Source organism: Pleurodeles waltl, chromosome 2_1, assembly GCF_031143425.1.
Source record: "Pleurodeles waltl isolate 20211129_DDA chromosome 2_1, aPleWal1.hap1.20221129, whole genome shotgun sequence".
Lineage (NCBI taxonomy): Eukaryota > Metazoa > Chordata > Amphibia > Caudata > Salamandridae > Pleurodeles > Pleurodeles waltl.
This window is the reverse complement of record NC_090438.1, coordinates 768,774,637-768,798,654: the sequence shown is the minus strand read 5'-3', so window position 1 is coordinate 768,798,654 and position 24,018 is coordinate 768,774,637. Positions and strand designations below refer to the sequence as shown.

General features: G+C 42.0%; 1 protein-coding gene across 2 annotated transcripts in view; it reads right to left on the bottom strand.

Moving 5' to 3' along the window:
• WRNIP1 (WRN helicase interacting protein 1) overlaps positions 1-24,018 on the bottom strand; it is a 441,396-nt gene that overhangs the window by 202,739 nt on the left and 214,639 nt on the right. For both annotated transcript variants that reach the window (XM_069217905.1, XM_069217911.1), the window contains exon 4: positions 7,231-7,463. In XM_069217905.1, the coding sequence (XP_069074006.1) occupies positions 7,231-7,463 (233 nt within the window). The remainder of the gene's footprint in view (positions 1-7,230; positions 7,464-24,018) is intronic.

The following is a 24,018-nucleotide window of genomic DNA, read 5'->3' as shown; positions in this document are numbered from 1 at the left end:
AATGGGTGATAGACAATGGTCACCTACTCCCAAAGAAAGAGGATAGACACTGAGTGGTGTCTCTCAATAGCGGGTCTACATGTTTCGCGTCCGAATGGTCCAACCGGATCCCATGACGCTTCCTCAGGACCGAAAAAGAAAATCTACTCCAAAATTTTCAAAACAAATACTCATTAATATCTAAAGATAAGTAGTCACTTACTTAGTTCTACTTGTGCAAAAAAGGGGTTCGCCCTAAGTAGATAAAAAATAATCATGATCAAATTGTGTAATGACACTTACAATTAGTGCACATGTGACGTTAGTATGATGACAGTGACTCACTTCTAGTGAAAGCAAGAATTTAAAAACAGCTTACCATCCCCAATATCAGGATAGCGTTCTTAAAAGATCACAAGTCAGGAGAAGGAACTAATATTCTATATTTTTAATCAAGGGAAGTTAGTGTGACTAGAAGAAACTCGACAGGTCCTTGACTCTCAAGTCGCAAAATCAAACGGCTGATTAAACATAAAGCCCATTTGCTTATTACAGATACAAGTTAAGACTCCATGATTAGTAAAAGAATAATGTTAATAAGTTAATCATGCTATTATCAATTGTGAAGAAGAAATAATTCCTATCATAAAATCATAGACCCAGGAGATTTGTAGTAGATGTTATGATTACACACTAACCCTCAATCTAATGTCGTTAGGTAATAACGAAGTTCGGGTAAATATATTCTCTATACTCCTTGCATATGGAAAATGGCCAAGAAAAGACGATATTTGTGTTAAATCAGTATAATCTTAGTAGTAATAGTAATAGTAGTAGTAATTATACGTTAACATAGGAAAAAACAAAAGTAATACGGCAAATAAATGGATGTCCGTCGCGGCTCGCTAATCTAAATTCTCGTTGGCTTGAAACACAACAACGGGAGACAAAAGGGTACGCGCAGGGAAAAAGGACTTACTTGTAGTTCCTTGCAGTAGGATGATTTAACCTACCCCGCAGACTTGTGTTCATATAGAACGTTAATTCGACGTTCTAACGGGGTTAATAAAGAGAAACCCCGATATGCGTAACCGGAAGTGATTTCCGGCTCGCATCTAATGAATAGAGAAAAAAGACTTAAGATAGTAGTTTATTGGGAGTATAACGGACTACAATTACGGAAGTGTTTGTTCGAGCCGGAATAAAAAAATCATCCAGTTCGATAGATCGAGGGATTATTACTATGAACATAAGGGGCACTCATAGAGGATCCACAACCCACAATAGTTAAAACTCTAAAACAATGTGAACATTAATAGAGATTTTAAATAAAAGTGTGAATCTTGGGGTCAAAAGGACAAACAGATATTATGCCTTTTCCAGAAAAGAATATAAAGGAATGCAATTAGAAAGGGCAATTCAGCAATGATCATGAGTAATGCTAATCCAGAATCATAAAAGGTGGTGATTTGAGTGAAAATTCCCTAAATGTGTTAATTCATCATAAAAGGGATTATGTCGAAAGGGCGGACCAAGGTATGTCATCGTTTAATCCCCGTAACATACATTCCATACATTCTAACAACCTGTCAGAGTCACCAGATCCTCGGGGTCTGCGCACGTTCCCAACAGGTCCACCACTGAACAGCTCCAAGAGTCTGATAGATAAATCACAGAGGCTAAGAGAATTCAAGAGGGGAAGAAGGGATTAGGAAGGGAAACAACTGGGAAGGAGATCTGTAGTAAGAAAAAGGTTAGAACACACAATATGAAAATGATATGTCCTGAAATCAATACTAGACTATGATTCTAAGCATAGTCATTCTGAAAACATAAACAATCTAAGAATTAAGTTTGAAATTCCTAAATTTCAAGATGGCCGGATACCTGTAAGGGAATCAAGATGGATTAAATGAAAACTTTCTTATTCAAGTACTTTCCTTTACATGAGACTCAGAAAAACGTTCTGACTAAATTTTAAACCAGTCATATAAATCCTTTTTTGAGAATGCATACTAGGACCATACAATATTGCATCTAGACACTCTGATCTTCTGTGTACTCTTAAAATGTTTCAACACAAATTGTGCATATTGTAAATGTATATATATATAGTAAACACCATAAAAGGATTGTGCACCATGAATAACACAATATGGATTCAGGAAAAACAAATCACATAACTTGTCAACTCTAATATTACATGATAAATATCTTAGAATAGTGGCATACAATAAACAACGTGAATTAAACTCGAGGAGAGAATTGTGCGTCTTGCAGATTCGTAAACCACGATGTAAATGCCAAGAAATAACAGCTCACAATGAATAACAAGATCAAAGTACAATGAAACGAATCGCGCGTCGTTTGCCGATTCTTAAGCCACCATGTAAATGTGAAGAAATGGTAGTGCACAATGAACAACAAGGTTAAAACACCATAAAGCGAATCGCACGTCTTTCCGATTCTTAAGCCACCATGTAAATGTCAAGAAATGGTAGCGCGCAATGAACAACAAGGTTAAAACACCATAAAACAAATCGCTTGTCTTTCCGATTCTTAAGCCACCATGTAAATGTCAAGAAATGGTAGCGCGCAATGAACAACAAGGTTAAAACACCATAAAACGAATCGCTCGTCTTGCCGATTCTTAAGCCACCATGTAAATGTCAAGAAATGGTAGCGCGCAATAATTAACTAGATTAAATTATCATGAAACGAATCGCGCATCTTGCCGATTCGCAAGTCACCCTGCAAATGTCACAAACACTCATGCGCATATTTCACACGCGCAAAGTACTATGTCAAATCATAAAAGAATTAGGCCCAAGAACATGAGAGTTCTCGATAACGGCATCGGGAGGCCAGCCCAACCACCGTCTTACCGCCCAGAACAAGGATCTCCAAATGAAGAATGAAAGTCAGCTGTCTGGAAGATCAAATAGGCCACCGGGACAGGAGCTCAGGAAGTAGCTGCTGCTCTGCACCGGGACCTCTGAATAGTGAGCACCTGAAGCTGGGCTGGCTCCTTTTTATAGAGTATTGGCCCAGCCCACAACCACACCCAGGCATGTTGCAGGGAAAGTCTCTAGAAGGCCCTGGAAAGAGACCACACCCTAACACACTCTGAAAGCCTGCAGCAATACATTGCAAATGAACAGCATTTGTAAGCACATTAAAAATAAGTCTTCAGGATTGAACTCTGCAATGCAAAAGGTTAAACAACAACATATCAGCACAATGCATAAATTACGTTGTTTTGAGAGTGCTGGGTTTTTGCATTCTAGTCGCCAAAATAGCACGCGCTGCCCTGGTGTTGACACAACCGGACCAATTGTGACAGGAATTGTTAATGCTTCTTGACAGAGTATTCTGATGCCTCAGGTAAATCATTCCAGAACTGTGACCTGAAAATACTGAGGAACTTGATTGCAATATTGTCACTGGAGTAGACCTTGGCATTGTCTGAGTTTGACTAATAACTTGCACAGGAGTCACTGAGTTAGAGGTAGACTACACCTGAAACATAATTGGCTTCTGAATACTCTGTGGTGCCACTGGTACGGTAATACTCAGTGCAGAACTAACAGGAATTGCAGTCTATATTACAGGCTGAGCTACAGTTTGGATCACAGGAGTCTGAGTTACTGCAGTAGCAGGAATGTTAGTTGCGACTTGTACTTGACTGGGCTACCACAACTGGAGGTGCATTTGGACTAGCACTAATATCTTGATTGGCCTCTTCTGCTGCATATGGTGGTGGACGATTTTTCAATAATTGTGTTATGAATTAATCATCTGAATCACTATCATAAGTCAGCAATCTTTTAGCTTCATCTGACTTCGACTCAAGTTTCCACGTAATTCTTTATCTTTGGACTGACACTGTTCGCTTTCTCTTGTAAAATCGCAGGAAACATTCCAATACCTTGTAAGGTTTCTGTTCTCCAAAATTTCTACTCATTGTCCCATTTGATTTCTAGCAATGTTTTCTAAGCTTTTCATATCCGTCTCTCAAATTTTAATTTCTCTTGTTGTCAAGTTGTGCAGGCCTCAGAGGGGGCTTTTATTCATAAAGTACTCTTCTCAAATTTTCAACAATTCTCATATTAAAACGCCAATGAGCAGGGAAAGCTAAGCTCCCTTCCTTCTCTTGTTATTCTGCACCAGTGTCTTAACCAAATACATGCTGATGGAACTTTCTCTTCAATTAATATGTATGCAGGTATACCTGCTGGTGGAGCAATTTCTCCTATTCTAACTGGAATGAAGGCATCTCCTCTTATCAAATTTTTTAACACTTGGTAAAATTGAATTTTTACCTTTACTTGGGCTTAAAACTACAAATTAAATTTGGAACAGAACATTTCAATCCCCAAATCCTTTTTGTTGTCTACTCTCAACCAGTAACTGTTCACGGTTGTCCACAAATCCCTTCACGGCTCCTTTCCACCAACCAGCCAATCTCGGTGCAGACTCGGTGACGTCACACTTGCTCACACAGCAGCTGACAAAGCCTTGTCCTTCAAACAGAAAACAAACTGCAAAATATTGTGAGCACTAACAAAAAACAAAAAAAAAAACTTCTCTGCTCACTATAGGTAAGGTTCAATCAATCTGGAAGCCCTACTGAAATTTCAACTGTGGCCTGTGGCTCTAACAGCTACTCATTCGGCTTTAGCTTTCTCTCAAACGCAAGTAAAATTAGAACTGCAAGTTTCACCCTTGACTAATACCAGGTCATCCCTGCACACTCAAGAACCACCTAGTACCTGTCAAACTAGCACTCCCTTAAAACACACACTAGGAATATAACAACACCAGTTGCAGACAAGTAAACAACAACCATCAAGTCTCTCTACAACAATCCGGAGTTTTAGACCACGCAGGGTCAGTCACATGAACAACCATGTGGACAAATTTTGAGCACTAAGTGAAACATTCACTTGAAGTATGATGTCTTCCTTACACTCACCTTTTTGGAGTATGCAAACTCCCTACTCAACTACGTTGGAGTATGCAAACACCCTACTTTTCTCATACATCACAATTCATCTGTGATTTGCCAAAGCATTTCAAGCGCAAACCATACTTAGAACTCAAACAACAGTAGAAACACTGGGAATATACCAAATCTCATCTAAACAAGCATTGGCAAAATAAAATTCACCCTCCTCCTCCCCCAAATATATATCGGAATTTTAAACAAGTATTGGCAAGACCAAAATCTTGCAAAACCAGGATGATCCTCTCCTATTGAGACAAAACTAACCTTTGCTACCAAAATCTGTGGGCGTGTGGCCTCTTAATATTAGGTCAAGGTGGCGCGTAATAGGGCAGTGACATCTACTACCCTCACAGGGCGACTCAGCTCTTTTGACTCAGATTGGAGTAATGAGAGCATCAAATCAAACAATGAGAACCAATACAATCAAAATATACAATAGGTCATGGTTTGTAAAAATGTGGCTATGAATTATCACACCAATTTAGTTAATTGTAAACATTTATTGTACTTAAATTGACAACACTAATGTCACCTAAATGATGCTCAAAACCAAATAATAGCAATATGGAAATAACACAAGCTGTCTAAAACATCTAAAGAATCTCGGCCTAATAAGAGAAATTACCATTAAACACTCCAAGAGCATTATGCAGAATAACAACAACATTATTTGGAAAACAGTAGCAGACTTCATTTAGTTGTGCGATTGAATCAATCACAATCAATTAATAAACATTTAAATCAATTGCTGGATCAGACATCCTAAATACCAAATTCTAATTTGAAAAGCATGCGTGGGCGGGGCTGTCACAAGTACAAATTAAAAATAAGACAAAAATGTATTTGGAAAAAACTAACAAAAATATGTGGTTGGATTTTAAAAAGGGAAAAACCTGCACAGGAAAACAAAAAACAAATGCACATTGGTTATACCACACCTAAATGAGAGAGCAGGCAGCAGTGCCTTCATCAGCAGAGCACAGGAACAGCAGGTCTTCAGCCAGCATGAGGAACATGAAAAGGGGAAACAGTTCGGTAATGTTGGGGCTAATGTAACTGAACTGTTAAAATCATAAGTGGCTAGACAAGAGCTGAACAGAATCTCACGGTACCAAAAACTAAACAGAAAACTGACTTACATCACCTAAAGCTTGCTAAATCAAAGTCACAGAAGTTACTAGCTATACTTCTTTTGGACAAGACAATGAGGTGGGTTAGTGCACAGCTAAAAAAAATTCATCTGGGCTTCAGTTGTATCTCTTTCCATTCTTCTTATGCTCCTCTCCTGATGGCAGGTTCCGTGTAATAATTACTTTTTAAAAAACAGCAGAGAACACGATATTTAGCTAACAATCAGAAACGAAAGCTCATTGTTAAAGTTGCAACTTTTATCGCTAGAAAGTACAGAGTGAGAAACAAGAACGGGACAGAAAATGTCCGCTGTGCACATTAAACAGGATGTCTAATAAAACAATGTTTGAAAAGCGTTTCAGTAAAATCAACATAACATTTAAACACTGTGCGTCTCGAAAAATACTAAAATGTAGGCCTTTTCACTAATGCCAACACATGAAGAATAAAGCATTTCTAATCATTCCAAACCACTAGTTTTGTAGTACAATAATACTATTCATGTTTTGTCAATACATGTACTTACAATCAATCAAAATACATTTTCACAAACATTTATTATTTCAAAATTGAACTCGAGGTGGCAGACACCATGTCAAAAACATTTTTAAACATGCACGTTTTGTTTTTCCAACACATTTCTCTATTTAGGCCTTTTAGTACACATTAATCATTTGATTTGAGTCACCCATATTTTTTAATAATGTTTGCTCTCTAACACCAACAACAGACATTCTAGAATGTTCCATTGTTTTGTGATGTCAGCTTGGTTTACAACAAAATGCAACATCGTTCACTGGATGGGCACTTAAATGAAACTGCAGGCTGCCTGTATCACAGGAGAACACACTAAATACTTTCTACATGAAACACTGCCCACATTGTGAGAGTGGACTAATGTATTCTCTAAAAGATATCATGTGCTTGCAGTGACCATCTGTGTTCTGAAATAGCCTAATTTAAGATTAACTACTGACGGGTCCAACTATGCAACAGTGTTCAACCTCTGGTATTTCTAAAGCCAGTCTAAAGTCAGTGCAGCAAAGTAAGAAAAGAGGGATAATATTGCTTCACTGTTACCCCATTGTAAGAAAGTAATGTTAGACTCTCACCTGCTCTGTCATACAAAATGTGGGACCGCTGCAGTCCTTCCTTCACATGGTCTTCCATTATGATAACTCCAGATTTAGGAGACTTTTTAGTGCCAGGATATGAAAACGACTGCTTTCCGGCTGCAAGTCTGGCCTGCACTGCCAACTGCAGACCATTCAGTCCAGTTCTTGCGTCGCCATCACATAGGTGTGCTAAGGTGCTCAAAGCTTTCTCTTCAATGTACACTGGCATCCTGCAATTACATGACAACAGAAGGTAGGTTATTCGGTGTGGCCTTGCTCTTAATACCGAAACTGATACTGATCAGTCACCTGACGCTGTGGCTTCCAAATTCAATTGTACACTGTTCTTCTACGGGCCATTTCAGTACATTAAAAGTAACAATTTATTAGCGAGTACTAGGTCAAAGGATACAGTATAATTTTGGTTAACTGCTAAGTAGTATCAAATTGAAGACCACACATGCAAAATGTCAAAGGTTTCAGAAATGAATGTTCATCTCAACAAATACACATCATTTTGCAAAATAACAATTCAGCCTCAAAACTTGGCAGACTATCATATTATTTAAATAAACAGAACAGGTTATAGCTAATTTGGGTAGAGTGCACAAAACCCCACTTTACTACTTTCAGTGTATGTGGAAAGGCAGCGAGCTCTCGGTGTGCAGGAAGAGAGACAAGGTTCCCATTTTCTGAGGGATTTCCAACTAGGAAAAAAAAAAAAAAAAACTTGAAACAAATGCAGTTTCTAGGATTTTGTGTTAGCAAATATCCATCCTGGCTCTGGGCTTTTTTTTTTCCCACAAAGTAATGCTGAAAACTAAATCAGCAGCTGTCACTGTAAACTTTTAACGAGCCTAATTTAGCCCTCAATACAATCAAGTAAAAGTCAATAATTAACCTTTAGCAGGATGGCGCCTCTCTCGCTCAATCTCTACAACAGCGTTGCCTCCGTAGGAACAGTATTTTTAAACTACAACTTCTTTTTGGTGGTATCAAGAGTATTAGTTAATATTGACTTTAAAACAGTGTGCTTCTTTTCAGACTAGCTATCATCTGAACCATACTTAAAACTTCCAGTAGACAATTCCATTATCAATCTATTTGGCTATGGAAGGTGGCAGATGTGACGTAACAGTTGCCTCATGAACCATGCTGAGACTGGCTTGGCACCCTCTTCCTCTTACTGTACCAACACCCCAACTGGAAGCAAGTGGGAACATGGGGAAAGAAGGTTGACATACTGTGTCTATCAATGGAATACTGGATGGTGCAGTTAAAGGCATGAGAAGTCTCCCCCAAGTCTAACATTTTCCATAGGAAGAAACCCTGATGGAGTTTACATACCAATTTGACATCAGGTAAAACACGTTCAACCATCTGCACCAAAATAACCTCATCGCTAATCTTCGCCTTATCAAAATATACCTATTTCTTGGTGCTTTTATCGCACAAAATGCAGTGGGAGAAAATCCCATGTATCATCACCATGAACACTAAAATATAAATATATTTTATGGATGATAGTAAAATCTGGACTTTGATGATAGCCGCCAAACCACCTTGCGCAGCCCATTGTCAGGGATACTTGCATTATATGGCATGGAGAACCAAATTATGCAACATAAAGGCAAATGATATAGCCTTATATTTGGCAATTTTATCAATTTCAACAAGAAAACATTTCCAGTTAAATCTGCAAATTATGTGGAAATGCAGTAAATCCATAATTACGCGCTCAACACTGCAGCCACAGAACCAAACAAATCTGCTGACTTCTCATAAAGCACACACACACACATATATAATATATATTTTACTCTGTAGTTATAGTCAGGGGCAGTTTCTCCTCAGAGCGAAAGAACATTGACCCGCCAGGTGCCACTGGCATAAATTTAATCCTTTCTATTTCCAAGGACTACTGGGCTCTCTGGCTGCTCTGTAGGTGCATTGTGTGGGGGCAGGGCAATGTAAAGGCACTATCTCTCATATTGGCTGCTAGTGTCGGGTCCTCCCAGGCTGTACTCCTTATCTCATTCTTCCTAGTCTAAAGGGCCTTCTTATATGCGACCCTCGCCTGTCATATGTGCGCCTGAGTGTGGCTTAGCTTTCAAGGTGGCTTTTATATGTTTGTGGGCGTTCGCACAATCTCTAATAAATCAACCATGTGGTGTGGAAACTGTTGTACTCCAAAACTTTGTCAGATTGTTAGTAATAGATCCTCATAGCCTACTATACCCAGCTAACATGACATGGTGATCTTGATAGTTCTCTGAGCAATTTAACACCACCTGAAAATGTTCTTTTACAAATCTTTTGGTTAATTAACAGAGGGTTAACTTTCCTCCATCTCACCCTCAAGGCCCTTATTCTATGAATAGACTAATTCCTCTGTTTTTCCGCTATGAGTTTTCCTCCCTAGGTGGCAATTTAAAACAATAGCGAGCAGCTTCTGGTCACTACTGCAATTTCGGACAATTTTAAAGTTGGAGAGCCAAGGAAGGAATTCAGCTGAGATTAAAATGAAATCAATCGTACTACTTCCCAAATTTCAAATGAAGTGGGGATATAATTTCTTCCCCTGGGCACTATATCCCCTGCAAACATCAGGTTATATTTCAGTATGAGCGTCTTTAGGGTTTTGCCCAAAACTGTATGCCTAAAATATGACCGAATTTTGTCTTTTCCTAGAAAGCCACAGACTTACTTCCCACTGAGGTGGCAGAGTGAAATATTAAAATCCACTATCCAAACTAATGCTGCCTTTTGATTCAGTTGTGAACGGAGTTCCTTCAAGAACCAATCTAAGTCTTCTAGCATGTTGCCAATCCTCTGATTAACATTATTGCAAACATTTATTATAAAGACGTCAGGGTCCAAAGGGAGTACTAGCTGAATAACCAAAAATAAAAAGGTGAGGACCACACCGGTGTAAACTGAACACCTTCTAATGAGATAGACATGAAAGTAGGCAGGCCAGCCTTTGCTCTCCCCAAAGGAGATGGGTGGGCTGCTGTGCCAGAGAGTAGTACCCCTCTATATGTAATGGCTCGGTTGCCCAGGTTTGTTGGCAACAGATGATATCAAAGGCGGACACATAGCAAAGCCAGTCTGGGTTATCTAACTTCGAGCAGGTACCTGCTATATTCCATGAAATCAGTATTAAACCCTTTCATCTGACCGGGGCAGTTTCTTCTTTTGGTGGAAAAAAAGACCCCTCCAGAAATTGCCCCCTGTTTTGTAAGGGTCCCTTTCCCTTGGGGCTCCCCTTCCCCTATTTGCGGCATGGCTGACCCTGGCAATTGCTCTCAGTCTGGCATACCCAGATGAGTCAGTGGGTCAAAGCGGCAACTCACAGGGACATTGAACTTATTTTGAGGACACGATACAATTTTAAAGGCTCTCTGCCTAAATGGGACAATTTGACTGCTTCGGAAATCCGGTATATAAAAGAAACGTAGAGGTGCACACAAACACTCTTATGGGTTCTAGGTGCTGCCCTTAGACTATGTAACAACAAGCACACTATTTCAGGATCTCTAAAATTTACTCCCATGCAGTCCCCCTCTGAGTTTTTAGGGAAACACCCTATCCAATACACCCTTCTGGTGTAAAGGATCTTGTTGTTCAAGTCCCCCGATACCCGTGCTGTATTCCGCAACCAATAAGCGGCCTTCTGCTTTACTGACTCATCATCCTCACATTCCCCAAGTGGTGGAATGTTTTCTAAAACAATTATGTAAGGGGTGCATTCAGGTGGGAGCTGTAAACATCTTACACTGGGGGTCTCCAAGGTTCTTGTTACATCATGAACAGTGTCAGTGTGCGATTTATGCTGAGAGGGTGCCGAACCTCTATCACGAGCGACTCTCTGATCATGAATGAGGCCTGCCACAGAGTTCTTTCAGTTAAAACTTGCTTGCGCAAAACAGGACAGCTTTTCACAGGATGCCTCACTGACTGGTGTGACTGTGCAATGTCTGTTGTTCCGAGGCCCCTGATTTAAGGGGGAAGATTGACTAAGGAGGACATACAGCTCCCCCTTTATCACAGATACTAATCTTGATTCATGTTTCTTGCATAAATCATACAATGTGGGCCATGTTATTACAAGGAACTGCTTCAACAACTCAGTCACAAAGGACTCATTATCACCGTCTTGGTCTATGCCCCTGATAGCCAATCTTGAAGCCCCTGTTTGACATGTTCTGCGCTGGCTTTTGTCCTGATTACTAAGCGGTCAGCTCCCAGCATCCCTTCTTTTCTTTGCACAAGGGCTTACTAGTATGGAGGATTCTCCTCCTGGCTGTTGCTCATCTCTAAGCCACACACATGGGGGCAAACGTGGTGCTACGCTGTCTAAAGGCACATCTGCATGTTGCCCTGCTTCCAAACTGTTCAAAGTTGCAGCTGTTGGTATTGTGCGCCTGACCTAAAGTAGTCACCTCTAGTTTCAATGGGAGATTATGGGCTTGTTTTTGTGATTCTGATGAGGATGGGCCATTTCACCAATTACCAGAGGTTGGCGCCTTTCTCTTCCCCCTTGGTATACGTGTAGGTCTAGCTTACTGTATGTCTTAATGTAGAGGAAAAACTGTGGCAGGGCCACTAAGTGAAACAAGCAGTTACAATGCAATGGGTCTCTCATTTGCTTGAGTTAGAGCTATTGGCATAGTAAATTCATAACTGAACTTTTCTTGCCACATAAATTGGTCAACCCTTTCTTATAATTTCATATTTTCCTGCCATATAATTCCAGTGGCCCTGCATATAACTAAAGCACTTCCATTTACCTTCTTCCTCTATTTACAGCAAAAAATGAAAAAAGTTGTTGTTTAGCATCCTAATTTAAATCTGCCATGCTAATTCCAATAAAATACCACTTTCATCACCCCACCATCAGAGTTGCTGGTTGGCTAACACAATTCCCCCCAAAAAGACACAAGACAGCCACAGAGGCAAAATAAACTAGAAGAGTCACCCAAACATATCAAAAGTGTTCAAACAGTGAAAGTGTAATACGGATGTTAAATTGGCCTGAATTACAGTCATAACTGTAACAAAGGGGAGATTATTAAAACATATACAATTATCATTTAAGACTATCAGAAATAAATCTTTGGCATTAGACTGTAATGGTCACAACAGCCCCTAGAGGGCACCATAACAAAAAACTATCATTTACAAGAAACATGGTCATGTAACCATATTGTTATAACCCCATAAAAAAATCATGAGAAAGGAATGCAGTGTAACTATACACTTAGCCCCTACAGGGTGTTTTAGGGCTAGCAGGCCACTGCAATGATATTACAAACAGGGCCTTTCAAACAAAACTTCTCGTAACTGTTAAAAATAAAAAAATAAAAGTTCTAGCCATGATAAAGCATAAAAGACATTGTATGGTGGGAGGGGTTATTATTTTGCAGTACCCACTAACAGTGTGAGGACCCAGAGGTGATGTGGACAGAAAGACCACATTGTGGTCAATGTTTTGAAGGTGGTCCCATTGTTCTAGGACCACCACAGGTTCTGAGAAGAAATGCTTTGTAAAAGTAATACCCTGCAAAGCATCATGGGGCATGTTTTTTTAACATGTTGTTATGACCGTAATGCTTAGAACAGTCCCCAGAGGACAGCACAATAAAAATAAAATTTCTAAGAAACATCGTCATGTAACTATAAAGTTAGCCCTCAGAGGGCATAACCACACAAAAAGAAAATGGCAATAAATAATACAAAAGAAAATAGAAATAAATAATGCAGAGTAACCATATATGTGGCCCCTAGAGAGCATAGTGCATTACATATTTTCAGGGGTAGCAGGCCAATAGGAATGACGTTACAAACAAGCCCCTTAAAACACAAGCTATTCCTAGCTAGAAATCAAAAGTTCCAGCCATGAGAATGCATAAAAAGACACTGACTGGTATGAGGAGTTATTATTTTGGGATCCCCACTAACCTAGTGTAGGGACCAAAGAGCCCATCATGCTGAACATTTTGGTGGTGGTCCATTTGTCCTAGGACCCCCACAGGCTGAATTATGGGCATACATGTTGTGAAAAAGAATGCTTGCAAATCATTATGGGTCGAGTTTTCCCACTGCCATGAATATTGTATTATCAGGCTCTCCCATTGTGCCAGGGGAGCCGCTTTCTCTTTGAGGATTTCTGTTTTATGCAAAGCATTTACTGTGTTTTAAGGGGACAGCCACAAGAAATTACTCTGAATAGGTAACTGTGAACAATATGATCAGCGCTTCAATACCACAGATTTAGTGCACGCTGTTGTGCCTGCTTGCGCTGTGAGCGCCACGGCCGCCATACAGCACGAAGGGGAGAAACAAACAATCGTGGGCCAATGCTATAGTATTTTCGCAATAGTGCAATAATCGACGTAACGGGCAGTCTGCAAGGGTGAAAAAAACAGCTTCAAGGCAGGACAAACAAAGCATTTACAATGACATCAAGTGATTTTTTTAAAGGCAAGCCCACGAATGAGTGAAAGTGATGGGCGTGGGTAAAAGCCCACAATACTTGCAACAGGTCAAAGCGCTTGCAAGCTCGACCTAAAAATTGGCTTTTACCTGGACTAATGAACCAAGAGATGTAGCCCAGCCCTTCTCTTCTGGCTAATGACTGGCAAAGACAGGCCTGGTCATCACCTGGACCCAAGCCCCAGCTCATCCCACACTGCAGGTAACTGTTGCGCTTCAAAAGCGCATCATGGTGAGCTTGAGAAGGGCCCGCCCTGTAAGGTGCACAGGAGTCTAGGGGACGTAGTCCCACCCCAGCCGAAGCGATGACAGGTAAGGTGTCAAGAACAGCAGCAGGTAAGGTGTCCCGCACAGTGGAGAACTGTCTGCACTTTAATGGCGCTTCACGGCAAGCTTGAGAAGGGTCTGCCCTCCAAGGTGCACAGGAGGCTGGGGTACGAAGTCCCACCCCAGTCGAAGCAATGACAGGCGAGACAGCAAGTGTGGCAGCAGGTAGGGCGTCTCCCTGCTTCCTACTAAAGTTGCAAAGAACCCCCAAAAATAAACTAGACTGCATATGTAAAGTTTCAGAATTACTATATGAACAACTAAAATACACATTTATGGTCACATGATTATGTAAACCAATACACACATAAATATACACAATAGAGAAAAAGAAAGAAATCACATAAAATTTGATTGCCACTCTGTAGTTGTAGTTAGTATTCCCAAAGAGAGGAATTCCTTGGCTATTACCTCCCTAATAATTTTCCACCTGTTTGACAAATCGCCACACCACTTTCCAAACCTATCACGTTTTCTACATTTTGAGAAGATGTACATTTTTGTGGTGAATCGTTAAGAGGTTGTAAAGATAAAAGGGGGGTCCCAAAACATGTTGCTCCGCCAATGCAATTTTATTAGACTATTTTATTTGATGTAGCGTGAAAATGTCTGAAAGGATTTACATTAAATTTGGCTGGATTATACAGTATGGTGGAGAGATTAAGCTTTTTCTGTACTGCAGTTAAGTACGGCAAGTATTTTTTAAGTCCTAGGGCATTTAAACTTAGTGACATCTGTCACCCCACTGTACTTTCATGGAGTTTCACTACATTTTGTGATACTACCGCAGTGAATGTCCGTGACCTTATTTTAAAATATATTTTTTTTAAATGTCAATACATTTTCCTACCTATGACCACTTTAATAAAGTGGTAATAAGTAGGGACCTACTACTTATCTTTATCTAAGGTCCTAACACTGAACACAGCCAAAGTGTAGTAAAAACAATATGGCTGCCTTTTCATTCTCAAAAAACACCTGTTACCCAATCATACACTGATTTGTCATCGCTGTGTACCATAATACAGTGCAAAGTTATCACAGTATACCATGGCCCAAAATATAACTAAGGGCTGGCTGTGTTATTGGATTGTCATCACTCATTGTGTTGCATGGCAATGCAATACAAGTCAGATCTACCAAGGAACGGAAGGCCACTATGCAGGGCCTTGAGTAGATTGATAATTCTGGAGAAATGCAAGGCAACGCAATGTCCTGTTTTGTGTTATCTGCACACCATATTCTACCTTATTGCTAAATTTCACATACATCCATATGCCACGCCATTGTAGCCACTCCACTATACACTAGTCCACTCTACGCCACTCCACTCAATGCCGCTCAACTGTACGAGACTCCACTGTACACTATTACACTGTACATGATTCCAGCCGACATCACTCCACTGTATGCCACTCCACTGGAAACTATTCTACTATATGCTATTCAACTCTACACCATTGTACTGTATGCCACTCCACTTTATTCTACTGTATTCCACTTCACCTTATGCTACTCAACTCTATGCCACTCCAGTATTTGGCATTCCACTCTACACCAGTTTATTCTACGTAGCTCAATACCAGATGTGTCTTTAGGGTCCATGCCTCAGTATCCCAGTATAGACTGGATCGGTCTGAAGTGGCCAGGCCGACTTGGAAAGCAGAGTTAGGCAAGCCCCTGACCAAGGCCCACTGTACATACATCTGACACAAACTGGTATAAAGACACAAGCTATTGTATTATAAGTATCTTCACCGGGCCTATTGCACCACACAGCGACAGCACAAAATAGACCCCTCTTTCCCACAGTTGTGGGATATCTCCATCTTGCATAGGAGTGTCCCCCTTCTAACACTAAATACTGATAGGAGGTTCTCTGGATCGTGGATGACATGACATAGAACTTGCTGGAGCCAGATTCTCAGGTCACATTGTTAGTCTATGTAAAGGATAACCCATAGGGTGTGCGCCGCTCGACTATGATGGCCCTCCTCTTTGCCAAACGAAGAGTGGCTATGAATTGGAACAGAGCATAGTACCTACGTGCGCCGACTGGTTAAACGATATGGCATCTTGCATTATCAGGCTGAAACATACGCCTTGCTACGGTACTCCACACCCAGACCTCATGATATTTGGGAAGCTTGTAGGTCTTATCTTCATAGTGAAGTAGAGAGGCCTGTAGACTCTGCTGAGGGTGTGAATTAATAACTTTTTTTTAGTGCCTTCATGATCTCTTTCTCTTTCACTTTATTTATATAATCTGTGTGTACTGTTGTATTGCTATGCCTATATTTGGACTCTACGTTTGCATTGTCATATTTCTAAGATTACCTCTTTTGGATAACAATAATGGACCTTTGTAGAGCTATATTTGTGTGCTTTTTTGTGCATCCTTACTAGAGCAGTTCATATTCAGATGTACTTATTTGTTGAATCTGAAATAATATGTATTGAAAACGGTGATTGGAGAGATAGCTAGGTTCAGAAAGTGTAAGTGACCTAATTCCTTGAGATTTGACTTCTTCAAAGAGGCGTATAGCAGTTCTTTCCTAAGCTAGAGTGTGATGGTCATAATGGACAAAGGATGTATTTAAAATCATGGGTGCATAAAAGAAGGCCAGGCTGCCCTGAATTTCTCTTTTTGCACTTCTTCATCTCCAGTCTAATGCTTAACTGACTGCTGGTATGCACAGAGCATCTGGAGGTGGTGATCTGGTCAGTCAGCCAGATAGACAGATGAGGCTCCCAATGTCCCTTTTTAGGTTCTATGATGTGAACAGTACACGTTATAGCGATAGGCACCACCAACACTTCTGCAAGGATAGTGGTCTATAACAAGACATTCACCCAGACCTTAAAATTGATGAATCTTGGATCTTCAAAGGGACACTAGCAGAGAGAAACACCCAAGTACCCAAATCTAGCCCAAAGATGTCCAGAGTAGGAGGCTGACATAGGTGCCTAGCTTGCAGAGTCAGAGGCCCATTAAGAAGCTGAGCGCCAACTACAACCATATATGTGAGATCCCTGACAAACTAGCCAAGGCAGTTATACCTAGAAGGATTCCTAGATGTTTGGTGCTAGTTAAAGGCCAGCAGCAAATATGAATGGAGTAGGACTTAGTTAGCCACAAAGTCATCTTAGCACTGTCATAGAACACAGACATGTTAATCGAAGGCTAGGACAATTACTGGGAAATGAAATACTACCCAGTGACTAATTAGAGTATTCAGCATCTTGTAGTTATGGAGACCTGTCTTAATGCTCTGTGACAGTTGATTATAGCTCCGGAACTTTGTGCAAACAAGAGTGAATCAAAGAGGTGGCAACTGTTTGCTGAAAGTAGTTTATCTACAGGGTTCCTCACAATTCCACTTTTCGTGAAGTATCCAACTCCAACACACAAGTCTAGAACAAGTACCAGGCCAGAACCGTGTATCCATGGATTATAACCTGGTTGATGTCCCAAGGCAGGGGTGTGGAATTTATTAAAATATCTACTTGTCCATGGGACAGGCTGCTTCCTAAATCTAATTGTCATGGAAAAAATGTACTTGTCCCTTTGGTGCCATATATTGCGGCGACAAATTATGCCAGCAATCTCATTATGAAAGAGCTCAAATAATACCCACCCTGATTATGCCAGGGCTACTATTATAATAGGGCTTGAATACTTGCAATTGCTATTCCTACAATAGCAATTTTTTTATTTTGCCACCTTTCCGAAGATCTACCTACTGGGGCTGGGGGAAGGAGTAAGCAATAGTTCCAGGGCTGGAATGCCTTAGAGTCTACAAACCTACTGAATTCAGAATTTTGTCTACTTTTCAGAAATGTTTAGGTTTCTGGGATTCAGCATTGGTTACACGCCCATTTCTGTCACTGACTGGAAGGAGGCTGAAAGCACAAAAAAATCGTAAACATGGGGTATGTCCCAGTAACATGCCAAATTTGTGTTGAAAAATTGGGTTTTCTGATTCAAGTCTGCCTGTTCCTGAAAGCTGGGAAGCTGGTGATTTGAGCACCGCAAACCCTTTGCTGATGCCATTTTCAGGGAAAAAACCACAAGCCTTCTTCTGCAGCCACTTTTTTCCATTTTTTTGAAAAAAACGAAATTTTCACTTTATTTTGGCTAATTTCTTGGCCTCCTTCGGGGGAACCCACAAAGTCTGGGTACCTCTAGAATCCCTAGGATTTTGTTTTTTTAAATATCTTTTATTGATTTTTAACCATGAACAGTGAATCCCCAATTTCGCACTGTTAGTCCTCCCACCCCCCATATTGCACTTAAATCAACACATTATATTCCTGAGCTGACAGTTCTTGATGGTTTAAGCAGAAAGTCAATCGCTACCAAAGTTCTATGTCGTGGGTGTGGGGAGTGCTTCTGGATTGGAGTCCGAGGACGTCTGATCCTTTTCGGGTGTCGGGGAGTCTAAGTTTTTCAGACTTTCCAGTATTGAGTCCCATTGTGTAGCACCCTCTCTCAGCCTCCGGCCCTGTAGCGCTTCTCTCAGCAGCACAGACCCCTCCACTTCTGTCCATTCTTCTAGCGCTTCTTGCCACCTCTTAACTTGCGGGCCTACTGAGTCTTTCCAGTGTGAGGTGATTTCTCTTTTGGCCAGGACTAGAGCCAAGTCAATAAATTTGTTGGACATTTTGTGGGCAGGAGGGCAGGGGAAGTCTCCTAGTAGGGCCACTAGTGGGGACAGGGTGATCTTCCTGCTAGTGCTGTCGGAGATTCTCCCAAATATCTCTGACCAGTATGATTTGAGTTGTGAACAGCTCCACAGCATGTGAACTAGACCTGCAGCTGTTTCCGTACATCTAGGGCATCTCGCTTCGTTTGTATTGTATATTTTAGTTATCATTTGCAGGGTTAAGTAGGCCCTATGATAAATGTAAAGATTTATTAATTTGAATCTGGCGTTTCTAGATACGGAGTAAGTATGGGAGGTGATCTTTGTCCATTGCTCATCTTCAATAGTTGTGTTTAAATCAGTCTGCCATTTGTCTCTAAGTTTATTTAGGAGTGTGTGTGAACTGCTTTGTAGTGATTTATATATTTCTGATATCATTCCTTTCCTTTCTCCTATTGTGCAGAGGATGTTACAGCCACTATGAGTTGGAGGTTCGAGAGCTGCCGACCCCCAAATTTTTTGTGTGGTTCTGGTGACTGCGTTATATGTAAGGAACAAACCTGATGGGAGATTAAATTGATCTTGGAGCTCCGAGTAAGTGCGGAGTCTCCCGTTATTGTAAATGTCACCTAGTTTTGTGATGTTGTGTTCTTCTAACTTGTTGAGACCTCTAAGGGTGTGGTCTCCCAAAGCATAAGTCAAGCATCCCAGGGGAGCCTCAGGTGTGTATGGGGTTTTTGTACGGGTTCTTCTTAGAAATTGCTCCCAGAAGTGTCTAGTTGGTTTCCATTCCACTGGTAATTGTGATCTAGGTTTCCTAGGAGTTAGCACTATCCCTAGTATCTTTTTAGATGGACAGTTCAGTGGAATCCGTAAGTCTGTCGCACCTGGGGGTTCGCTGATAAGTTTTGCTAGCCATTGTAGTTGACCTGCCCAGTAATAGATTTCTAGGTCCGGGGCAGCAAGCCCCCTTCTGCAGTGGGTCTCTGCAATGAATTTAGTGCGATTCTGTGCCTGCTCGGACCCCAAATAAAGCTTGCAATCATAGAGTTAGTGCTTCTGAATACTGCCTTCGGGATCACCAATGGGATGGTAGAGAAGTAGTACAGCATTCGGGGCAGCACTATCATTTTAAGTAGGGCAATTCTGCCGGACACTGTTAATGGTAGAGTGTCCCAGAAGCGCATGCTATTTCTGACTCCTCTGATTGCTCTATGAATATTTCCTTCTAGAAGGTCTTCTGCAGTATGGTATATGTTTACACCTAGATATTTAAAAGTGTTAGGAGACCAAGGTAGCCCTTTCGTCTCGTTCGGTTCTGCTGTGCTGCTTGACGTGGGGAATATAGTGGACTTCCTCCAGTCGATCCGAAGTCCGGAGGCCATTCCATATTTCTCAAGCATGATTATTACACCTGGTAGGTCAACTCCTAGGTTACGGAGAAAAAGCACCATATCGTCGGCATAAAGGGCGATATAATGTGTCCAGTCGTTAATTGAAATGCCTTGGAAGTGCTGCCCGGTTCTAGCCATTTGGGCCAGGGGCTCCACTGCTACTGCGAATAGGAGAGGGGATAGTGGGCAACCCTGTCTAGTTCCTCTGCCAATCGAAAATGAATCAGATATGGTGTTACCTGTTTTCACCCTAGCAGTGGTATTTGAATATAGCAGCCTAGTCCAACGTGTGAATCCCTCTCCCATCCCCATTCTCAGCATGGTCTGTTCCAGGTAGTCCCATCTCAGGCAGTCGAATGCCTTTTCTATGTCGACTGAGATAATCGCTGCCTGAGTCATTTCCGGAGGCATAGAACGAAGAACAGACACCAGGCGTCTAATATTTTGTGCGGTGCTACTTTACGGGATAAAGCCAGACTGATCCTGGTGGATTAACGAGGTCATGTGGGGCAGCAGTCTGTTCGCAAGAATCCTACTCAGTATTTTATAGTCTATATTAAGCATGGATAATGGATGGTAAGAACGGGCATCCGTTGGGGGCCTATCGGGTTTTAGTAGGGGGATCATGATGGCTTCATTAGTAGATTGTGGTAGGTTCCCCCGCTCCAAGCCTCAGCATAAATTATGCTGAGATGGGGGGCTAACAGGTCCTGGTACAGGAGGTAGAACTCCAGTGAAAGTCCATCGGATCCTGGGACCTTACCTTTGGCCATGCCTTGGATTGCTGTTTTAATCTCTGCAATCGATATTGGGGCTTCTAAAGCTGAGCGCTCTTCTACCACAAGTTTGGGGAAGGCGAGGTCTTCTAGGACTTGTAGTTGGAGGTTAGTTAGTGTCTCAGTGGGGGGGGGGGCGCATATAGTGCTGAATAGTAGTTGCTAAAGCTAGAGTTAATCTTTTTGGCCATAAACGCTGGTACCTGGGGTGTCTTCTATTTCCACTATGAGAGTTTGTTGTTTAGGTGGGTTGGCCAGCCACGCCAGTAGGGCACCAGGCTTATCCCCCTCTGAGTGTTGTTTGATTATGTACTGCTTATAATCATATCGTGACAGCCTAGTATTTATCTCTATTATTTTATTTTTGGTGTCTTTCAGGAGGGGGGCCAGATCATGTTGTGTAAGGCGTCTGCGCTCAAGGTCTCCGAGGGCGTCCTCCAGGCTACGGAGCTCATTTTTCATAGATTTCCGGGCCCCAATGTTCTCACTAATACATGTGCCTCTTATAACTATTTTGAATGCGTCCCATTCAATGGATCTGGAGGATGCAGTTTGTGCGTTGTGTTTAAAGAAATCAACTATGGTTGAATGCATAAGATGTTTGAGTGCCTCATCCTCAAGCATTTCAGCCCTCAGACGCCATGTTGGAATAGTCGTCCTCACCCTTCCCCAGGATAGCGATAGAATCAGAGGGTTATGGTCAGATATTGTACTGCACAGATATTCAGCGGAGATTACGTCCATTTGAATTTCAGGGGAGGCTAAAAAAGTGTCTAGTCTGACATGTAGGTCGTGTACCACAGAATAATATGAAAAGTCCTGAGTATGAGGATTAAGCTGCCTCCAACAGTCTCCCAAACGCCAGTGTTTTTGCCACTCTTCAAATGATTTAGCAATTATTAGAGTAGGGGACTGTGAGATGGGGGTGTGTGATCTGTCCAGGCTAACGTTAGCTATGCAGGTGAAATCCCCTCCGATTATGTTGGGACCTGTTAAGAGTGGGCCGATTTCAAGGGACAATTTATCGAGGAATTTCCCCTTGTCCTGGTTGGGTGCATATCCCACTTAATGTTACATCTCTTCCTCCCAGTCTCCCAGGAGCCACTACATATCTCCAGTCCCAGTCTATGTGCTTGTGAAGAAGCTGAAAGGGCACCCCCGGACGGATCCAGATCAATACTCCCCTTGCAAAAGCTGAGTAACTAGTTGTGATTATTTGACCTCTCCACCGTTTTTTGAGGGAGTTAACTTCCTGCTCCACCAGGTGCGTTTCCTGTAGTAGAGCAATGTGTATTCCCCTGCGCTTTAAGTAATTGTATACTTTATAACGTTTGGACATATTGTTAAGACCTCTAACGTTCCAGGTTATTATCTTATACTTTGTAGTTTCCATTTTGGTTGCTAACCTTGTAGAGACTAAAAAGGATGAGGAAATTACTGTGTATAGGATTATATTGTGGCGGCGTGATTTCAATGTGTGAGCTGTCAGCTACATAAGTGGTAAGTGCTAGATTATCCCTTAATACTAACTTGGTAAACTCAACTCCCAACTCAGGACCGGTGGTCAGAACTATTCCCGTCCAAACCATTATAACTTGTATTAAAATCCTATAGGAGGGTGGCGTGTTAGCGACCGAGAGCCTACACTCCAGGCTGGTTCAGGGACCCAGCAAGATTATATTTAGCTACCCAGTAAGGTATTGCGCAGGGCGTGTTGCGTGTGGCTGTTCCGGGGAGTTCTTCTGCTATCTAGGCCCTACTTATTTGATACTTCTCAGTGTTCCTATAGTAACCATTCTAACAATGGAGAGTCAAATGATTTCTTCCGAGGATTTCAGGGTCACTTTTCGTAGGCTGGTGAGGGTATCCCGCGACGAGCTCAGTGAGTCTCCACTGCACGAGTCATGGTCCGAGGTGTGTCCAGAATTCTGGGAGGAGGGGAAAGAGCCCCGGCCCAGTGCCAGTGCCGCAGCCGCGTCCACCGCCTCGCGCATTTCTTGGAGAGCTTGGTGCCTAGGAGGAGCAATTTCTTTATTTTGTTTGGAGGATGTGCTGCGCTTTCTGGGGGTTTTGCTAATAGTTCTGCGGTGGGGGCCCGGGGCTGAGATATTCTTGGCTTCCAGCCATTCGGCGATTACCTGTGGGGATGTAAAGAAATGTACTTTCCCTTCATATTCCACTCTGAGTTTGGCCGGGAAGAGCATGGTGTATTTTATCCCATTTTCACAGAGGATTCGTTTGGGATTATTGAAGGAGGCCCTTTGCTCCAGAGTTCTTTTGGTGAAATCCGGAAAGAGCATAACACGCTGGTTGTTTAGTGCTATTTTACCTTTCAGTCGCGTTTGTGACTGAATGTAATCCCTGTCTTTAAAGTGCAGGAGTTTTGCCACTATTGGTCGAGCTCTTGCTCCTGGGGGAGGAGGCCTGCTAGGCACCCTATGGGCTCTTTCTATGGCAAAAAACATTGATAGACCTTCAGGAGGTATTGTTTCTTTGATCCAGTGTTCCAGGAAGGATTCCATATTTACCGCCTCCGTCTCCGCTCCTACTGATACGCCAATCAGCCTTATGTTGCTCCTGTGGGCACGGTTTTCAGCGTCTTCCGCTCTTGCTTCTAGCGCTTTTACACGAGAGGTAATTTCCAAGAGTTCTTTAGAGGAAGACTTCTGGGTTGTGACCATGAGCTTGATCTCTTTTTCATTCGTTCCCACTCTCTCCGTTAGCCTACGATGATCATCTCGTAGTAGGGAGAGGTCTACAGTCAGGTTATCAATTTTTTGCTCTAGTGCTTCTCGAGATTCTCTGATGGCCTGGAGCACCGTATCCAAAGTTGTTTCCTGGTCAGCTGTGCCATCACGGGGGTCTATTCTCTGGGGCCGTCCTGCGGTTTTGGTGCCATCGGTGTCTTCCGGGGCCTGCTCCTCGCGTTTCTTGGGCTTCCCCATCCTTGTTACTTAGTGCCTGCTCAGGCAGGTAGCTGTGACTGCACGTGCTGAATTTTAAGGCCACTCCCTCTTCGGTTCACGGCCGCGGCTCCCAGATTGTTCGCAGACCAGTGGGGGGTATCCAGGGGGGGGGAAGACGCAGATTCCGGGATAAGGCGTGGGTTATTCTCGCCGTCTGCTTCTTCAGCGTAGTAGTCTA